Source organism: Lampetra fluviatilis, chromosome 7 (assembly GCF_964198595.1).
Source record: "Lampetra fluviatilis chromosome 7, kcLamFluv1.1, whole genome shotgun sequence".
Lineage (NCBI taxonomy): Eukaryota > Metazoa > Chordata > Hyperoartia > Petromyzontiformes > Petromyzontidae > Lampetra > Lampetra fluviatilis.
In genome coordinates, this window is record NC_136281.1 from 4670844 (window position 1) to 4690124 (window position 19281).

General features: G+C 51.6%; 1 protein-coding gene across 3 annotated transcripts in view; it reads left to right on the forward strand.

Moving 5' to 3' along the window:
• The window catches only part of LOC144933456 (signal-induced proliferation-associated 1-like protein 2), a 106466-nt gene extending 100446 nt beyond the window's left edge, over positions 1 to 6020 (forward strand). For 2 of the 3 annotated variants that reach the window (XM_078858218.1, XM_078858219.1), the window contains exons 21-22: positions 1425 to 1506; positions 2443 to 6020. In XM_078858218.1, coding sequence (XP_078714344.1) covers positions 1425 to 1506; positions 2443 to 2586 — 226 coding nt within the window. In that variant the 3' untranslated portion in view covers positions 2587 to 6020. The remainder of the gene's footprint in view (positions 1 to 1424; positions 1507 to 2442) is intronic. The other variant, XM_078858220.1, reaches the window with a different exon arrangement.
• Positions 6021 to 19281: the final 13261 nt, after the last annotated feature.

Sequence of the window (19281 nt, forward strand, 5' to 3'; positions counted from 1 at the left end):
CGAGGGGTGGAAGCTTCGGTCGGGGCAGTGGAGGCAGGAAGTACTTAAATCCTACGGACCTGTGGAACTTCTACTCAGGAGGGGGTGGCGTCTGTTGGCTAACTACCGATAAACCGGTGGGCGGTGCTTATTCATGACTCTTCGCGTCCAGCTTCTCCAGTGTGGTCTGTGAGATGAGCGCCGTGGTGGGGGTGAAACAAAAAAAAATGTAACGCGGCAACGTGAGAAACATTGGTGGTGGCCATAATCGGGGTTGGGGGGGGAGGAATAAACATTCGCCGATGTTACGATTCAGGCTCTGTAGTGCGCCCCTGATGTTTGGCAGACGCCTTGAGTTTTAAGTTTCATTTGAAGGACGTGACGCTGAGGGGTTCTTGACATTTTAACCCTTTTTCAGAGTGGCCCAGAATCTCACAAAAAATAGTCGTCCCAGGTTGAAAGTACATTCGGACTGAAATGGTCTGTTTATTGTACACATCTTCAGACGATCTTAATTTTGGAGCTTTCGTGACTGCAGGAATTATTCTTTGGTTCTTTCGGTAAAGTCACGTTTAAAGATAAAATAATACATTAAATAATAGCATACGACGTTTCGATTGCAACACAAGCAATCATCATCAGGTATAATGAAATAGCAACATAAAATCTAACCAGAAAACTATAGACAGACATATAAGCAGACAGATATCACCAAGATACACAGAGCGGGCAACACAGGTACAGAGAGGGGTGATCGTCTCTGTGGGGTGGCCTTAAATAGACAGAGGGGGGCGGAGGCAGCGAGAGGGAGGGGGTTAGAGAAAAAATTACATGTCAATGAGTACGAAGAAGACGCGTAGTAAAGTATCTTTATACGTGACTTTACCGAAAGAACCAAAGAATAATCTTCAGACGAGGTTCGTGGAAAAGAGGGAGCTAACGGGAAGAAAGCAATATATATAAATAAGCATTGCTATGCCGTGTATCCCATTAGATTCCACAGCACTTTGATTAAAAATGTTTTTTAGGCTCCAGTTCTGCTCGGCACGCTCTCCTTTTAAAATCCGAAGCCGCGGCATTGCCTTCGGACGTAACGCCACTCGACAAAATTACGTAAATGTGTTCTCGGGTTTAATGCAACATTTTATTCTCTTTCCTGCGTCATTACACACGGTCATTATTCAAAACCAGGCGTAGCAAGGTCGCGTAGAACTACCTGAAATAAAATTAGCTCCGATTACTGCCACAGCGTAATTACATTTCGCAGATTCATGCAGTTTTAATCGCATTCGCAGGCCGTGTGCGGTGCTGTCAGATGCACAAACACGTGGTAATTGTGCGCGCGTTATGCCCAGGGCATTGTACAAGGCCACGGCCCAGGGCCGAGCAGTGCGTGGTGATTAATGGGATCGTCGCAAACGCATCGTTATTTTTATTTTTTTCAGGGATGACTCTCCTAAATCTCTCACCGTTAAAGTCGGGCAGCTGGAGAGCATCTTAAAGCAGCTTCAGGAAGACCTCCAGAAGGTTTGTCAGAGAATGTTGGCACCTGTTTGCGCGACACTGACGCGACGCTAGCCGGGGTTAAATTTGTCGAGTCCCACGACACTGTGCAGGAACGGGCGTCCAATACCAAGTGAGCGATGGGGACAGGCAGATAGGACACTTTGATTTTGAACCCGGTGAGAGCCTACTGAGACACCAAGCCTCACTTTTAAGGGAGACCTGGGTTACTCAAGCAACAGTGTGGATTAAAAGCAAATTGTGCAAGGGGAAAAAAAACTATCGAATGTTAAATATCGTAAACAAAACACTTGTGATTCAAGCAAAACATCAGGCACTGAAACATTTGTAACACAGCAGTGGAGGGGAAGAGGAAAGTCCAACACCAGTAACGATTACCTGAACCGGTCCTGAGCCTCCCCTAGGTCGACTCAACCTCAAACGAGTAAACAAAGTCGGCCGGGTGTGGTGCTGGCCACACCACCCTCTCGTGTGCTTTGCCGGCCTTTATAGAGGTGCTCACCAACAGCACTTGCCCCTGAAGTGTGTTCAGGCTAGACGGGGAGGGTCTTTGTTGAATACCGAACACATGAGAGAGAGAGAGGTTGTGTAACGAGAAGAACGTATTAAAAGTAAACACAGTCGCGCTGATTTATTTTTCCACACAGTGACTTATAACCCCCACGCTTGAATGTGATGCACAAATGTGGGGCAATGAAAGAAAAAAGTCTCTGCATAGTCCAGCCGGGTCTTTCTCGGCGTCTCGGTCTGGATGAATGTTTCATTCCCGTAGACGCGCGGAAATCCTCTCGTCGCCTTGCTCGGTCACCTCCCCGCCCGTCGGTTCTCGTGAGCTGTGAGCGGTTCGGGGGGCGGGGGGGGGCCCCCCCACAACGCGCGACGCTCTCCGTGTTTTCACCCGACACGTGCGCCGCCGGCCGTCGCCGGCGTGTTCCGTAGGAGAAGACGGACAAGGCGGCGCTGCAGGCCGAGCTGGAGGACCTGAGGGAGGACAACGTGCGCCTGCAGCAGGAGTCGCAGACGGCGGCCACGCAGCTGCGCAAGTTCACCGAGTGGTTCTTCAACGCCATCGACAAGAAATGAAGACGCCGCACCTTCGAGACTGAGCGCCATGGGGACCAGGCGGCTTGCGTTTTCGTCGCGTACGTTTCCGCACTCTGTAGGCCGCGACGGAGCCTTGTTCCGTTGGGCGTGAGGATGAATTCCTGTCATGACTGGACGTCACCACCTGTCTCTACTGTAGTAGCTACCGCTGCCGATGTTGCTGCTGCTGCTGCTGTCGCTGGGACGTGAGGCCGCTTGGAAATGGAGGAGTTTCACGAATAGTCCGAGGCTCCACGACGCCGCTTTTATTCCCGAACGTACGGCACAGATCCGATGGGGGCTCGTGACTTTCGGCAGCACCCACCCCTGCGATGCGTCCATGAGACTGCCAACTCGTATTCGCCGTCTCGCGAAGGGACCGTCTTGGCAAATGCGTGGACACAACAGGCCCGTATTATCCCCAGCTTGCAGAGGTGTACAGTGTTTGGCATTTGGTCTCTTGCGTCGATCTGAATTCACTATCAGGGTATCGTGCTTAGAGTTAGCTGTGTTACGTACATGAAGTGGTTTTTCCCGGGGCCTGAATGTGGCTCGGGCAATAGTGTGTGATGCGAAAACGATTTGAAGTAATTTGCTCAATTCCTGAGGAGATTTAACTGTACAGTATTTTAAATTGGCGACACGCAAAGTGTTGCCAACGTGTGATTTCTGCTGTCTCATTTGATGTCCATATCTGCTCTATTTTAAGCCCGTAATCTAGACTCAGGCATGTGTGCATGAAGAGGCTGTAAGGAGCCTTCATGCACCCGCGTTGAATCGTCCCATTCGCACGTTTTTGTGTTAAATGCACTCGTATTTATTTTTGAGCGCGGTGCGCCGCTGTGGATGAGAATATCGAGATTATGCCTTAATCGTAGGCACGGTGGGTGTGTTATTGAAGTCGAGTCCTTCGGAGGCCTGAAGCACACAATTCCGACGCTTGCCTAACAGACAAACAAATTGTGCCTCTGAATTCCCATGTTCTCTGGTGGAACCCCCCCCCCCCCCAGTTAAAAAAGATATATATTAATAACGACAAAAAATAAATAAGTGGTGAGTTCAAATGGCCATAGCCTCGGGAAGGCTGATGGCCCAACAAGGACTTTATTCTTGCCTTTGTTTCCGTAGCCTGCGGGCCAGCGAGGACTTGAATGGTGATGGCGTCGTGCCAGTGAAACTGCTGCATTAGATAGTGTGGCTTGGCGCTGCGGGCCGAGCGTGTGCCGGAGCGTGTGCCGGAGCACGGCGTCCGGCGAGCAGTCCCCCCCCCACCCCCCCCCCCGGTGGAATTCGTGCAAGTCTTTGGGTGGGGTGCGGAGATCTGGGCGCTCTGGGCGCACGGTGGAGACGCGTGGGTTTGATTGATCGAGAGTGGGACAATCGATTTATTTTTTAATTTTTACCTTTTTGGCATTACAATCAGAACTATGATTAACTAGAACCAAAAGAGCAACACGTGCTGATTGGTGTGTTCCCGTAACGGCAAGTCCCCGGATGGCTTTCTTTCTGGAGAAGTGCTGGTTTGTGCTGTGCTTGTTCTCAAACGGAGATTTCCTTTGTAGTGTTTTTATATATATACTGTATACATATACCGTTGAAGTTAAACATCGTGGGAATCGGTTAACCAGTGTTCAATTTTATTGTACGGTTCCTTTTAAACCAAATGGCATGTATCGTTTAACTCCAGAATGCAGAATAATAATAAAAAACCACCAACTTCAATAACCTCCCATAATAACAACAACAATCTCTGACAGAATGCTTTTTAACGTCAGCTTGAAACAGAGTTGCCTTGAGCTGGGTCCGCCCGTTGCGGCGAAGCCACACTGCCATCGGGGGAGGCGCTCCGCGTGGCTCTGACTCGCGACCGGATTGCTGCCTCTGCGATCGCGGACGCAGCGACCGTGGGCGGAGTGATATCACAGTCGCTACGACCGCCCGATCGCTGGCCCAGTGATCACGTGCTCGCGGGCCCAGTGATGTCACGGGCCCAGTGATCTCACGGTCGCTACGACCGCCCGATCGCTGGCCCAGTGATCACGTGCTCGCGGGCCCAGTGATGTCACGGGCCCAGTGATCTCACGGTCGCTACGACCGCCCGATCACTGGCCCAGTGATCACGTGCTCGCGGGCCCAGTGATGTCACGGGCCCAGTGATCACGTGCTCGCGGGCCCAGTGATGTCACGGGCCCAGTGATCACGTGCTCGCGGGCCCAGTGATCTCACGGTCGCTACGACCGCCCGATCACTGGCCCAGTGATCGCCCGAGCGCGGGCCCAGTGATGTCACGGGCCCAGTGATCACGTGCTCGCGGGCCCAGTGATGTCACGGGCCCAGTGATCACGTGCTCGCGGGCCCAGTGATCTCACGGTCGCTACGACCGCCCGATCACTGGCCCAGTGATCGCCCGAGCGCGGGCCCAGTGATGTCACGGGCCCAGTGATCACGTGCTCGCGGGCCCAGTGATGTCACGGGCCCAGTGACCGCGCGAGATGCCCGCCGCCCGACTCTGCCGCTGGGTGTTTGGCGCCGCACTGCGCGGCCGCTGCGGACCCACCCGAGGCGACGACTTGGCTCTTTAATTTAAAAGCGTATTGCGAAACAATTGTTTTTAAACTAAAAAAAAAGGTAATTTTATTCTTTATTACATACTATATAGATACAGAATGTTTTTGTTGTTGTTGTTTGTTGTAATGAAGAAATCTGTTCAACTTGAATTACCAGCTCCCGGTTGTAACATCAAACCACAGCGTGCCAGGGGGCACGCGTGAAGCTCATCCACCATTCTCCTTAATTATTGTCTTATATTCGTGCAATAGCAGCCCATGGGCACGCGCGCGCGCCCGCACATGGGGAGACTAATTAAAGCAGCAGTAGATTCGGAATCGGGCTGACTTGTTTGTGCATTTAGTGACGTGTGGGTGGCCATTGTTTGGCCTTGTGCAAGACGTGTGGTGGTCGTTCATATGCACTATTCAGCAGGTTCCTATATGCTGTATATTTTGTACTTGGTGTTAGGTTGGGTTGGGTTTTTTTTCTTTCCACACATGGCGTCTGCGCGTAAGAGAAGTGTTTTTTTGTTTTAGTGAGGTCCGTCTGCAACATTCTGTTTCGTCCGAGGAGCCGAGCGTACGATGACATTTGCGCGACGAGTCTCGTGTCATCCCTGGAGCTCCGGGGGCCGGGTCCCAGCGCCTGGTGGTGGAGGGGTCGCACGTCTCTGACCTTGTCACTGTCAACTGGTTCGCAAGTTGTGTCACATTTCATTTTCATTTTTAATTTGCCTACGAACATTGGTGATTTTTCGTTTTGTTTCCGTTAATTACTGTATTCGAACGTAGTATAAAACGTGTAATGATTTCACCGTTTTAACATTGCCAGAAGATGGTCCAATTTTTGGATTTGCATAATAATAAACATTGTTATACAGTAAAGTGTGTTTGCGGTTGTCGGTGGTGATCGATGATTGGGATGATCATGATGAAGGCGAGTGATGTGATGGGCTTTTCCGTGTGGTCTGGTCGCATCTCCGCGCCCTTAGCCATCCCGCCTCGGGCACAAGAGCTCTGGGACTTGAGGATCCACCACACAACTTCCACTCCACCACCACACAGCCTCCACTCAGCTTCCACTCGACCATACAGTCGTTGTTGAAGAATTGCTCTGCACGCGGTTGCTGCTCGCACTCGCGGGATCGATTTATTTGTCCTCTTAACCGCGTCGTTTCGAGCGAATGACTGAATGAAGCGAGGCACTTGAAATAAACTAAGTTTTTTTTTTATTTTACCACACTAAGCGGGCTCATCGTGCGGAAATGTAAAGCAGCCAAATACTCTGAGCGCAAGTTTTTAAATGTGGAGGGAAGACCCCGGAGGACCCGGAGATGCATCTGCACGACCGTGGAAAGAGAGACACGGAAACGCCAAAAATACAGCAGGCGTCGGGGTCGGGGTCGGGGATCGAACCCTCGCCCTCCTGCATACTGGGCGATGGAGATGACATCTCACCACCACGGCGCCCCTTGACGGTTTAGCTGCGTGTCGAGCTCTGGTTCCCGTGCCGTGGTCTGCGGACCGCCGGAGAGGAAGTGGAACCACGGAGCCGTTGCACATCTGTTAAAATGTTTGATTTATAAATAAGTAATATATTTTTTTTTAAAATAAACACGCTTTTATGAAATGTACTCGTAATGGCAGAACTCCGAGACTCCAGGAAGTGGCCCCGAAGCTTGCCATAACGTAAGGGGCCGTGGTCAATTACAGCCAACGTCAGTTGAACGTGGACAATTAGACTCAAGCTGAAACATATTAAAAAGAATGTTTCAAAATGTATATTTTCATGATAGAATATAGTATTGTCATCAGTATGACATAAGTATGCCGAGTTTGCAGTCGGTACCACATTGGGAAGTGGTTTAAAATGGAGTTACAATATTAGAGGATACAACAACAACAGACAGAGTGAGTTAAAAGAAAGCGTGTAATAAAAAAACGACTGAATCCTCTCTGGCATAAATACAGGTTTAAAGACGTGCAAACGCCAAATAGATACGTATTACAAAGGCATGAAATCTGCATGAACCACGCGTGCATGATGAACTCACGGGTTAATACAGAGCTGCGGGGGACAGCGTTGTGGGCAGCGAACAAAGAAGGCGATGGACTTTGCGTACTTCTATGCTCCCCGCCTGCAAACCGCACTGACCAGCGCGCTGAAGAATTTTTAAATGACCCCCACGATCTCCATAGAGTGGGGAGTAGAGGCCCTCGTCCAGCGGTTGATTGGCAAAGCGGTCTGAGACCGCTGGCTGGTCCTGGGACGCGCGCGGGGCCATGGCATAGACGAGCGGGTAGGAGCGCGCGTGGTAGCAGAGAGAGAGAGGTTCGGGTTAGCCATGGCGACCCTGGTTAATACTGCCGGGTGTATTTAACCCACAATTGTACGTCTGATCCCGACGGGTTTATTCGAAGGAAGAAAAAAAAGACGCGTGGTAGTCCACGTGGTGCCGGCGTCACGGTCCCAATTTAGAAGCAAAACATTCCCGAAAAAGAAGCCTCCGTAAGTGGGGGGAGGGGGGGAACCACAGAGCAGCATCGTTCACCCCCCCCCCCATCACCACCCCACACACTTCGCCGTGGCCTGAACGTGCACAATTAGTGGCAAACGACGGTTCTTGATGTTGTTGCGGAAGACGAACCAATTAACCGGCTCCACCACACCTCCATCACACCTCCACCACACCTCCACCACATCTCCAATCCACCTCCACCACACCTTCACCACACCTCCAATCCACCTCCACCACACCTCCACCACACCTCCACCGTACCTCCACCACACCACCATACCTCCAATCCACCTCCACCACACCTTCACCACACCTCCAATCCACCTCCACCACACCTCCACCACACCTCCACCGTACCTCCACCACACCACCATACCTCCAATCCACCTCCACCACACCTCCACCACATCTCCAATTCACCTCCACCACACCTCCAATCCACCTCCACCACACCTCCACCGTACCTCCACCACACCTCCAATCCACCTCTACCACACCTCCACCACACCTCCAATTCACCTCCACCACACCTCCAATTCACCTCCACCACACCTCCATCACACCTCCAATCCACGTCCACCACACCTCCACCACACCTCTACCACACCTCCACCACACCTGCACCCCACCTCTACCACACCTCCAATCCACGTCCACCACACCTCCACCACACCTCCAATTCACCTCCACCACACCTCCACCACACCTCCACCACACCTCCAATCCACGTCCACCACACCTCCACCACACGTCCACCACACCTCCACCACACCTCCACCACACGTCCACCACACCTCCACCACACGTCCACCACACCTCCACCACACCTCCAATTCACCTCCACCACACGTCCATCACACCTCCACCACACCTCCACCCCACCTCTACCACACCTCCACCACACCTGCACCCCACCTCCACCCCACCTCCAATCCACCTCCACCACACCTCCACCACCGCTCTCGGGAAGGGCGCTTGGAGCGAGCGCCCCGCCCTTGCTAACTTACCACATTGCACAGCGCGCGCACTCTGTGTGAGCCATCAGCAGCGGCTTCTACGGGAACACCCCGCCGGGTTCTCGCGCTGCCTCCGCGTGGCCTGGAGGCGAGGGCGTCTCGGGGCAGCAGATGTCCTCGTCTCGGTGTGGTCCCGAACGCTCCTCCCACGGCGCAGAGTAATTTCGTTAATGCCCCATTAATCATTTTCTCTGCGCGTCAGAAAAGGAAGTCCGCATCGATTTCGGTGACGCAAGCGAAGGAGGACGCATTTCCCCGCCTGTCACCAGTTCCCAATTAACCGCAACAAACAGCGCGCCGGGTGGCTTCCTCCCTGATCGCGACGCGCCAGCACTTCTGTCACCGACGATGACTCTGTGACGCAAGCAATGAACGTCGTCATCCTGACCCCAACCAGCCTCGGCCTCGTGGCAAACGTCGGGGCTTTTTGTCATGGGGGGGTGGTGGTGGTGCTTGGTGGAGCTCCGAAGCCAGTGACGAGACGAGTCGAGTCAGGCCGTCCTCGTGTGCAGCTGTGAACGTCGCCTCGCCGCGCCTACAGAACCTCGGGTTGAACACATTTGGCTCGGCGCATTCTGACATCACTTTCACCCCCCCCGCCCGCCCGCCCGCCCGCCGTGTTTTCACTTCTCCGCGTGTCTCTCGCCCATGTGGCTGACACAACCGTCGTCCCTCTGTGCTGCACGTGGGTGCGCGCATCTTGTCGGCAGCTCGGACCAGTCACCCCCCCCCCCCCCCGTGCATTTTGCGGGATGATTTTCTTGGAGGGAAGGGGGCGCCCCTTTCCCCCCGCGGAGTGGTGCTGCGTGGAATAACGCGCGCTACGACGGTTTGGCAGAAGTACAATGTTGGAGGACTTGCAGGGAGTCATTATGAGTTATTCCACCCAGATGTGCGGTAAAACTCATGTTCCACTAATTAAAATGGATTTCATTTCCCTCTCAAGATGACTGCAGCCATCGGTTTCACGAAGAATGGGTGCGGGTGGAGACTGCTGCGAGATGTGAATGTGCCTCTGTTCTTAGTCGAAAAGAGAGACATGCTTCAGATCTTCTCTACAGCCCCCCTTGGTCAATACACTGCTGGATGAAGGTCTTCCCCACGTCGTGTCAGTGCATGGGGGTTTTTTTCTGACCACACTTCACTCCGTTTGGTCACGGCGGGTTGAAGGGTGGGGGCTCAGGAGCGGGTCAGATGTCACTCAGTACTGATGTTCGCTGTGGCCGAGAAGCGAACCTACGATCTGGTTCATAACGCAGTGCCTTAACCTCTGCGTCCACTCCTCAGTTATTCCCCCCCTTGTTGAAAGACGAGCCTGTGCTCTGTTAGCATGCAACGCCCTCTCACCCTTCCACTTGGCTTCTGTCTCTAATAATGACTTCATAAATAAACAATACACTTAGTATCCATTGGGATTTCTCAAAATCCCAGGAGCCCACAAACAAGCAGACAGCATATAATTACTTGGAGGATGTTGGTGTTTTCCAATTTATTTTGTTCATTCGTGCACGTGAGAACTCAAACGATACCAGGATAAACTCAAGTGCAATACGGTAGTGACGATCTGGGTCACTAAGCATGCCAAAAGCAACCCGCGTAAAAAAAAACAATTTTATAACAAAAACAACTACCGCATCTATCACTTGAGGAATTGAAAAGTAATGGCAAAACATAATTCCCCGCAGCGCAAATCGTCTCAGGCAGAGATTACCCCCGGGTTTGAAACGCAGCACACATTTTGACTCGTGCGGTCCACAGGAGCTTACAATGCCGAGACGTCGACGCGAAGTTTGCACCGGCGATGCGATGCGCGCGCAACAGCCGGACGGAGGAAAACAGAAAAAAAAACGAAAACACATTTCAGAACATTTATTTTGGCACGACATTAAAAACGCATTCGACTGGCCAGAGAGCGGCCTTCACCTGGCCAGACGGCACCAGGAGGCTCATTAGCTCAAGGCTGACGACGGGGCGACCTTGCCTTGAGCGAGAGCCTCATTAGGCCGCGGGCACCGAGCCTTGGACCTTTCCGTTTTGAAACGGCCCTCGGGCTGTTATGGGGCCGCAGGGACGAGCAGACGTGGGTACCCCCGTCGTGGTGCCGTACCCCGTGTTTGTGTTCAGCCCCGTGTTGAGTATAATATCATCAAGGGAGGCCGTGGGGCCGAACCTTGACAATAGCAGCGGCAAGTGCCATTGTGGAGGGCAAGTGGGGGGAGGGGGGTGCATCAAACAACGCGGCCGCGTACTTTCATCGAAGGTGTTTTTATTTCGTAAATGTTTATTAAAACTGTGACTTCAAGAGTAATGAAGTAAAGGATGGCGTTAACCGGCACGGTCTCCAATGCCACATGGGTGCCGCTAAGTCCGTAGAGCCCGGGGTTAGATTTGTTTAATATTTCATGTGCCGGTCGTACATACACCACCTGTATGCATATTTAAGTTTGTTTTTCTTGTGTTGTTGCTGAGTGGAACCATTTATTTTACATGACCAATAGCAATTAAACGTGTGACTGCTGCAAGGCCATGATTATATTAAAATATGCCTCAAAATGCCCCCCAATATATTGCTATAAAATAGATTTCTGTTTATATGATTGTGGTTATGGTTGTACTTTATTAATCCCTAATCTCTGCCATTACATACAATGAAACAAGAAAAGGTAAAAAAGAAAAAAACTGAGCAATGTAATACAATACACTATTAGACATTATTGTTAAAAATAAATAAAAAGTCCATCCTGTGTGTTAGTGAATTTTTTACAATATTTTAGGCAGGGAATGGCAGGAAATTTGTTTTCAAATTTAGATTTTTTTCGGGGGGGGGGGGACCCCCACACCCTCTGGAAAATGTGGTCCACCCCAATGTTGACTCCATGGCTACGGCCTAGGACTGCTGACATTTAAAAATGAGAAACCTGTGACATAATTCACTTCTGTTAGCTCTTAGCTCTGGGCACATGGCTCGAGTCGTTATTGTGCCTCACACAGCCGTGGTGGTGGTGGTAGAAGTGGTGGTGGTGGAGGAAATGGCAGTTAAGTAGTTGGTGGTGATTCAGGTGGTGGCTGAGGAGGTCGGTGGTGCTGGTGGTTTAGATGGAGATGCATCTCCACGGCCCAACACCGGTGACGATTATTTGAACCGGTCCTGGGCCTCCCCTAGGTCGACTCAGCCTCAAATGAGTACCTGGTGCGGTGTGTAAACATCGCCACGGGGTAGACAAAGGCGGCCGGGCGTGGTGTTGGCCACCTACCCCCTCGTGTGCCGTGCCGGCCTTTATAGGTACTCGCTAACAGTACTTGCCCCTAAATATGTTAAGGCTATACGGGGGATCTTTGTCTTTGTTTTTTAGAAGGAGATGCAGGCGGTAGAGATCACGGTGGTGGTGGTGGTGGTGTTGGTTTAGGATGTGGAGCCCGAGACCTAAACAGATGGTGGCGGAAAATGTGATGCAGGGTGGTTGTGGTCGTGATGATTTAGGCTGTGGCGGTGGTGGTGGTGGAGGGTGTATTCGGAACACTATCAGGCAGGAAAAGAGCTGCGTGGACCGACCTGTGAGTGAAACGAGCACTCTGGCGCTATCACAGATGCACAACGCGGAGCCTGTGATGCAAATGTCTGTGGGAATTCAAGTTCTTTAGAAGCAATAGCACCTTAATATTTAGTGAGAATGTCCATACAAAACACTTAACAGGTGGGGAAAGCAGTACGTTCAAAGAAGTATAAAGAGATGACGAAGAGGCCTGCTTGCTAATGATTCCTGAAAAACTGCCGCAACATTTCCTCTAAAAAAAAAAGCACTTAAAAGAAACCAAAATGCCCCAAAAGCCGCCTCGAGATCCTGGAAGACAAAAAGCCTCCGATCTGGTGCCAATGCTACAACACAAACCCGTGCAATGTTGTGAATTCCAAACTTCCCAAACCCCCAAATCCTCACAGCGAAGGGCTGGCACGTGGCGTTCACCCTCTATGGGTCAGTCCTGGATCCGCTGTGGGAATTCCACCTTCCAGGAGTTTGTATAATCGCACAGCTGTGCTACAGCCTCACCACGTGGTACTCATTTTGTCTGACCCCGTCGGGACGATTATGACGGAGATGAGTGGTGGCAATGATGATTGTCGATGATAATGATGATGGATGATGTTCATTTTATTTTTTTGTCGCCCCTGACCGCGACTTGAACTCGTGACTCACGACCAACGGCTGAACCCGTGCTCTGACCCTGTGGGCGGATGGGTTCTTACAGAACAAGTCTCTGAGCTGTTGACTCATTCGTGAGGAATGCGAGCGTCATGCACTCGTCTGCGTATGGGGTTTTTTCCAGACACCGCGGTTTTACCTGCCGCACAGCGGAACAAATTAAACGTTGCACTCGAATAACGGAGAATAGTTTGTCAAAATACGGCGAGAAATTGATTTCTGACAATATGGGCGAGGCTCGGGAAGGCTTCGCATCGTGAGTTGCAATAATCACGATGACGATTGTCATCATCATCATCGTCGTTGTTATTATTTATTAGATTCTATTCTCCCGGCGTGGTAGTTGAAACAAATGGGCACCTCTCTTAAATCCCCCCCCCCCCCATCGCATCTCTCTGTCCGCGCAGCAGCATAAACGGGCACAGCACATCGATCGATGATTCATGATTAGTATAATCATTATCGATCACTTTTTATGATTGATAATCTAAAAAAAAATGCAATAACATTATCACGATAATTAATGCCACTTTAATTTATGTTAATATCGGACTGGGTATGTTGTGACGATGGTGATGACGCCAATTAACAACTACAGCCCACGAACTCGATCCCCCCCCCCTCCTCAGGCCCCGCCCCCTCCCCCCCATACGTCACAGACTCTCGGTGCGCGTCACGATCCACCGCCACGCGGTTGTCGCCTTGTCGTACTGGCAGCGGCGTGAAACCCGCTCGATGTCCCTTTCTCACGTCCCAGTGGAGCCGCCGTGCGGTGGAGGAGGGTGAGCAGGGTGAGGAGGGTGAGGAGGGTGAGGAGGGTGAGCAGGGTGAGGAGGGTGAGGAGGGTGAGCAGGGTGAGGAGGGTGAGGAGGGTGAGCAGGGTGAGCAGGGTGAGGAGGGTGAGGAGGGTGAGGAGGGTGAGCAGGGTGAGGAGGGTGAGGAGGGTGAGCAGGGTGAGGAGGGTGAGGAGGGTGAGGAGGGTGAGGAGGGTGAGAACCCTCCGGGGGAGGGATGGGGGGGTGGGGGGGGGGATGGGGGGGTAGAAGCCTGAATCTGGATGAGTGAGGGTGAACGTCGCTTGGGGTCGCGTCCGCGCTGGCTATTGCCACGGTGTCGGAGAGTTCCTCCTCGCACTGTCCCGTCTCGCCGAGCTAGGGGCCGTCCATAAATGACGTCACGCACCTGGGTGTGGGGGGGGGGGGTCAGACATTTGTGACGATGTGTGACGAGGGGGGGGGGGGGGTTGAAAAATGTGACGTCACATCAAAATGCGCAACTTTAAATTAATATAGACAACACGTTCTACTTAATTAAATATACTTTTAATTAATAAATGTTTTCTCCTACAACATCAGAGTGCAGCGCCACATTAGCTACGCACTACAATGACAATAGTTTAAAGCGATGTGAAGCATGTTTTCTTTTTTTTTGGGGGGGGGGGGGCAGAGCTTTGTGACGTCATATTTGAGGGGGGGGGGTCTGACTTTTTGTGACGCCGTGTGACGAGGGAGGGGGGGGGTAAAAAATCGTCCAAAATCGCGTGACGTCATTTATGGACGGCCCCTGAGCGTTCCTCCTCGCACTGTCCCGTCTCCCCGAGTCCGTCAGCTCGCACGTGACCTCGACCCTTGACCCCAACTCGACCGAGTCGGCAGACGCGACTCGTGACGAGGGCACGCGCAGCAACCCCAGAGCGGCACAGAGCAGAGGATGCGTCTGTGCATGTGCACGCAAATTAAAAACAAACATCTGGCTGTCGCCTGATGATGCTAGTTGTAATTACTGGCGAAACGTCGTACTCGAATGGTAAAATGTTGTGGGTTTACTCTCCAACACGCCGGTGTACTGCACTCATCACGAATTGGCATGTCTTTTTTACGTGACAAACCTTACCAATTGGTTGTGTCGGATGGTGGCGGGTTTAACGACACATTTATATATTTACACAATCTAACCCCCCCCCCCCCAAACCCCCCCCCCCCCCTCTATTATGGATATTGGTCGCGAAATCCCCCATAGAGCCATTGCAGGGCCGGGTGCTCTTTGCACGAGGCTCTGGTCGGTCCCGTAGGCGGACTGGGCTAACCACTACGCCATCGCTCCACACACACACACACCAACAACCGCCATTCGCAACTAAGTGGCGGTGACGTCACCACGACGCTTGTGCCAGGCCATGTGCACCTTGAGGCCACGTGAAGTGTCGAACGCCCGCTGGCAGGAGGTCAAGGGGCAGACCCAGGTGCCACGGGTCGACTGACTGAAATGACCGAGATGACTGGCTGATGCACCACCTGTGCCCCCTACTGTACCAACTTGCTGTTCTTTAGCCACCCGGCGCTCCGCTCGTTGTTGTGAGCGTCGCTCCTCCACCCTCTGTTGTTGTTCGAGGGCGACTGCCTCCAACTGCCCAGTAGCGTCCTTCACGAGCCTCCTCCACAGAGGCCGATCTTGACACCGCTGGTACCAGTCATCGGCAAGTCTACTCAGCTCCACATCCTCCTGTACCACATCACTCCATCTCTTCTCTAGCCCGTGCCGCGCCCGTTTAGCCCCCTCGATCCGGCCGAACAAAAGCTGTTTGGGCATGCGGTGATTGGGCATGCGAGCTACATGGCCCAGCCAACGCAGCCTTGCCTGCCGGAGGAGCTCACCGATGGGACTTTGCCCAGATCTTTCGAGGATTTGTGAGCTCCTCACACAATCCAGCCTGGTTAAACCCAGGATTGATCGGAGGCAGGCCAGCCTAAATGTTTCTAACCGGCGAATATGCTCCATTAAGGGGGTCCACGTTTCGCAAGCGTAGAGAAGGGAGGGAATAACTGTGGCCGAGAAGACCTGAAGCTTCGTGCGGAGCGATAGACCAGGTATAGCTTCCACACAGCGTTACGCAACCGATGAAAAGATAATGCCGCTCGACTGATTCGGAGTGAGACCTCTGCTGTTAAACCGGAGCCGGTCATGAGCACACACACACCCACATACACGCACACCAACACACACACCCACACATACCCACACACACACCAACACACACAACACACGCGCACACACACCAACACACCCACACATACCCACACACACACCAACACGCACACACACGCATAGCGACGGTGCATGGGCGCACAGCAGCAATTAACATCGCGCACACAGCATTTGCACGGCGCGTGAACCGTGCAGCATCGTGATCCATGGACAACAGCACAAACCGCTGTCCATGACGCAGACACGCGAGTGGTGACGTCGAAAGTCGTCTTTTGTTTCCCAAGGGAAGGTAAAACTAAAAAAAAGTGGAAGGCAAAGATTAGAAAATAACGGTGAAGGGATTCGCAATGGACGGGGAGAACGCGAGGAAGAGTCTCCAACAGTGTCTCGAGGCTGCTGCACGGATCGACGTCTTCAGAGTTGGGGGGGTGGTGGTGTTGGTGCCACAGATGAGTGTCGTGATTCACGGGAGGATTCAGACGACGCGGATGCATTCTGACATTTGTGAGCCGCTTTGCTGTAAGATGGCGCGGGGACGTAGGGCAGAGAATGCGGAGGTGAAGAATTGCCGCCACCCGCCGTTGTGTCGCAGCAATTGCAGGTTGGGTTGTTGTTGTTTGGTTGTTGTTTGGTTGTTGTTGTGGGGAGCGGTGGTGCAGCGGTTAGCGCTACGCTGCGGTACGAACCCGGCGACCAGGGTTCGATTCCCGCTCACGGCCAACACCGGTGACGATTGTCTGAACCGGTCCTAGGCCTCCCCCTAGGTCGACTCAGCCGCAAATTAGTACCTGGTGCGGTGTGTAAACATCGCCACTGGGGAGACAAAGGCGGTCGGGCGTGGTGCTGGCCACCCACCCCCTCGTGTATCATTCCGGCCTTCATAGGTGCTCGCTAACAGCACTTGCCCCTACAGGCTGTTACGGCTATACGGGGGATTTTTGTTTTTATCTTTGTTGTCGCTGTGGCGGTTCCTTATCATTGGAGCGGCGGCGCAGTGGTTAGCGCACTGCTTGCCTGAATTAGATTGTCGCGCACGGCTAACATCAGCGGCGAGTGAAATCCGAAGCGGTCCTGTGCCTGTACCCCCCCCCCTGCCCCCCACCCACCAACTTCACGAAGCCGCAGCGGTCAGCGTTGTGAAGTATGGGGCCGTCCATAAATGACGTCACGTGATTTTGGCCGATTCTTGACCCCCCCCCCCTCCCCCCCTCGTCACATGGCGTCACAAAATTAATTCAACGTCACAAAGCTCTGCCCCCCCCTCCCCCCAAAACCATGTTTCCATTTTAAAAATAAAACATGCTTCAAATCGATTTAAACTATTGTTATTGTATTGCATATTTAATGTGGCGCTGCACTCTGATGTTGTAGGAGAAAACATTTATTAAAAAGGAGGCGTTGGAAAGCTGAAATTTAGCATAAAATTCACTTGAAAATATTCAACGTCTAACTAAAACTACAGATGTTCAGAATGATATGGAAATTATCTTATAATTATAAAATATTAAAAGTAATTTTAACTGTAAAAATACTTGAAACTTTGTAGTAGAACGAAGCAAATTGGAGAGTACAATTATAACAATTATATATTCATTCCACAGAATGAAAAGCCCTGGTAGAATCATTAGAATCAAAATGTTAAATAGCAATCATAATTTTTTTTACAAAATGTATGCTTCTCCATTCTCCCATGGGGAAGCAAAATGCTCCTTCATGGAATAAATAAAAGGTGACCTTAGTCAATTCAAATAATCAAACAGTCGCCTTTATCTCGCTCGTGGCGATGTTTACTACGCACCGCTCGTTTAAGGCCGAGTCGACCTAGAAGAGGTCCCACGGGCAGACGCAGATCGTTGGCCACTGCTCTCGGGACACGCACGTGGCCGGCTTCACGTGGAGCCGCAAGGCGGCGGTAGTGACACGCCGCTTGAAACGTCAAATTGCTCGTGGTCGTTCGAGACCCGGCCCCACACGGGTTCAAGTTGCGTTCACGGCCAACACCGCCGGCGAATAACTGAACCGGACCCGGGCCTCCCCTGGTTCCGACTCGGCCTCAAATTAGCGCTGCACCTTGCGCGGTGTGTATGAAAACACCGGCGCTGAGGATAGAAAAGCGACCGCGCGTGGTGCTGGCAATCCACCCCCTCGTGGACCGCGCCGACCTTCATAGGTGTTCGCAAACAGAACTTGCCCCAAAGCCTCTTAAGGCTTTCATATTTTTGGTTTGTTCGGTAAAGTCACGTAGAAGGGAAGTAATAAAATAATAGAAATGCAACATAATAAAAGAATTCTCACGACGTTTCGGCCACAACGCAAGCAGCCGTCCTCAGGTGAAGAACAGGGCCGTCGGAAAGACAGCGTCTGAATGACGTCTGCTTGCGTTGTGGCCGAAACGTCGTGAGAATTATTTTATTATGTTTTATTTTTATCATTTTATTATTTCCCTTCTACGTGACTTTACCGAAAGAACCAAGAAGATGAAAGCCTCTTGAGGCTTTAAGTGGGCATCTTTGTCTCTGTGGCTGTCCATGGAGACGCGGCACGGACGCGACCCTTGTGCGTGTGGATGTTGCGTGTGCTCAAGGCAGTGTCTCCAGTCGCCGAACTCGTCACATCTCTGGGTTTATCTTGGACATCGCTTGGACATCGCTTGGATGGATGACCGCACACAGCTCGGCACAGCGCTGCCAGGGGCGATGTGGTGGGGCAGTAGTGGGCAGTGCAGTATATTTCAATGCCGCGCTTAAATCCTACCACGTTTTCATTCACAATCACGCGCCGATGACCACCAACCCGCACGGCGTGGGGAGGCCCTCATCCAGCAGTGGATTGACAAAAGGTTCCGTTACAGATACTACAGATACTAGACGTGTACATAGAGGGCGGGTGCTGGACAGGCGTGGTCCGATTGCGGTGATTTCAAGTTTTTTTTCAAGTTCATTTCATTTATTAGGTATAGCCCTGTGAGCCATTCGGCTCTTAAATCGGGTGCAACCGCAACAAACAGAAAACAAAAACATGAACAAGAAAACATCTTAAAGTGACTATGCAAACAGAAAATCCAAGAAAAGACAGCAAAATATTGCAGAAAAAGCACCGTACACCAACAATGTGTGCAAAAATCCCAGTGGGATGCAAGTCAAACAACAACAACCACAAGACAACCTAGATTAAGGCCATCAGTCTAACTCTGTACTACAACAAACAAACATGGCCAAACCAAAAAACGTTTCGAAAATCACCAAAATAAAGGCATAAAAGCAATGAAACAGTGCAGGTCATAGGAACTGTGACCGAATTTTCACAATAAACGACGTAAACAACATGTACTACCAAATTTCGATTTAAAGCTTTCGTGACTGCAGGGATTCATCTTCTTGGTTCTTTCGGTAAAGTCACGTAGAATGGAAATAATAAAATAATT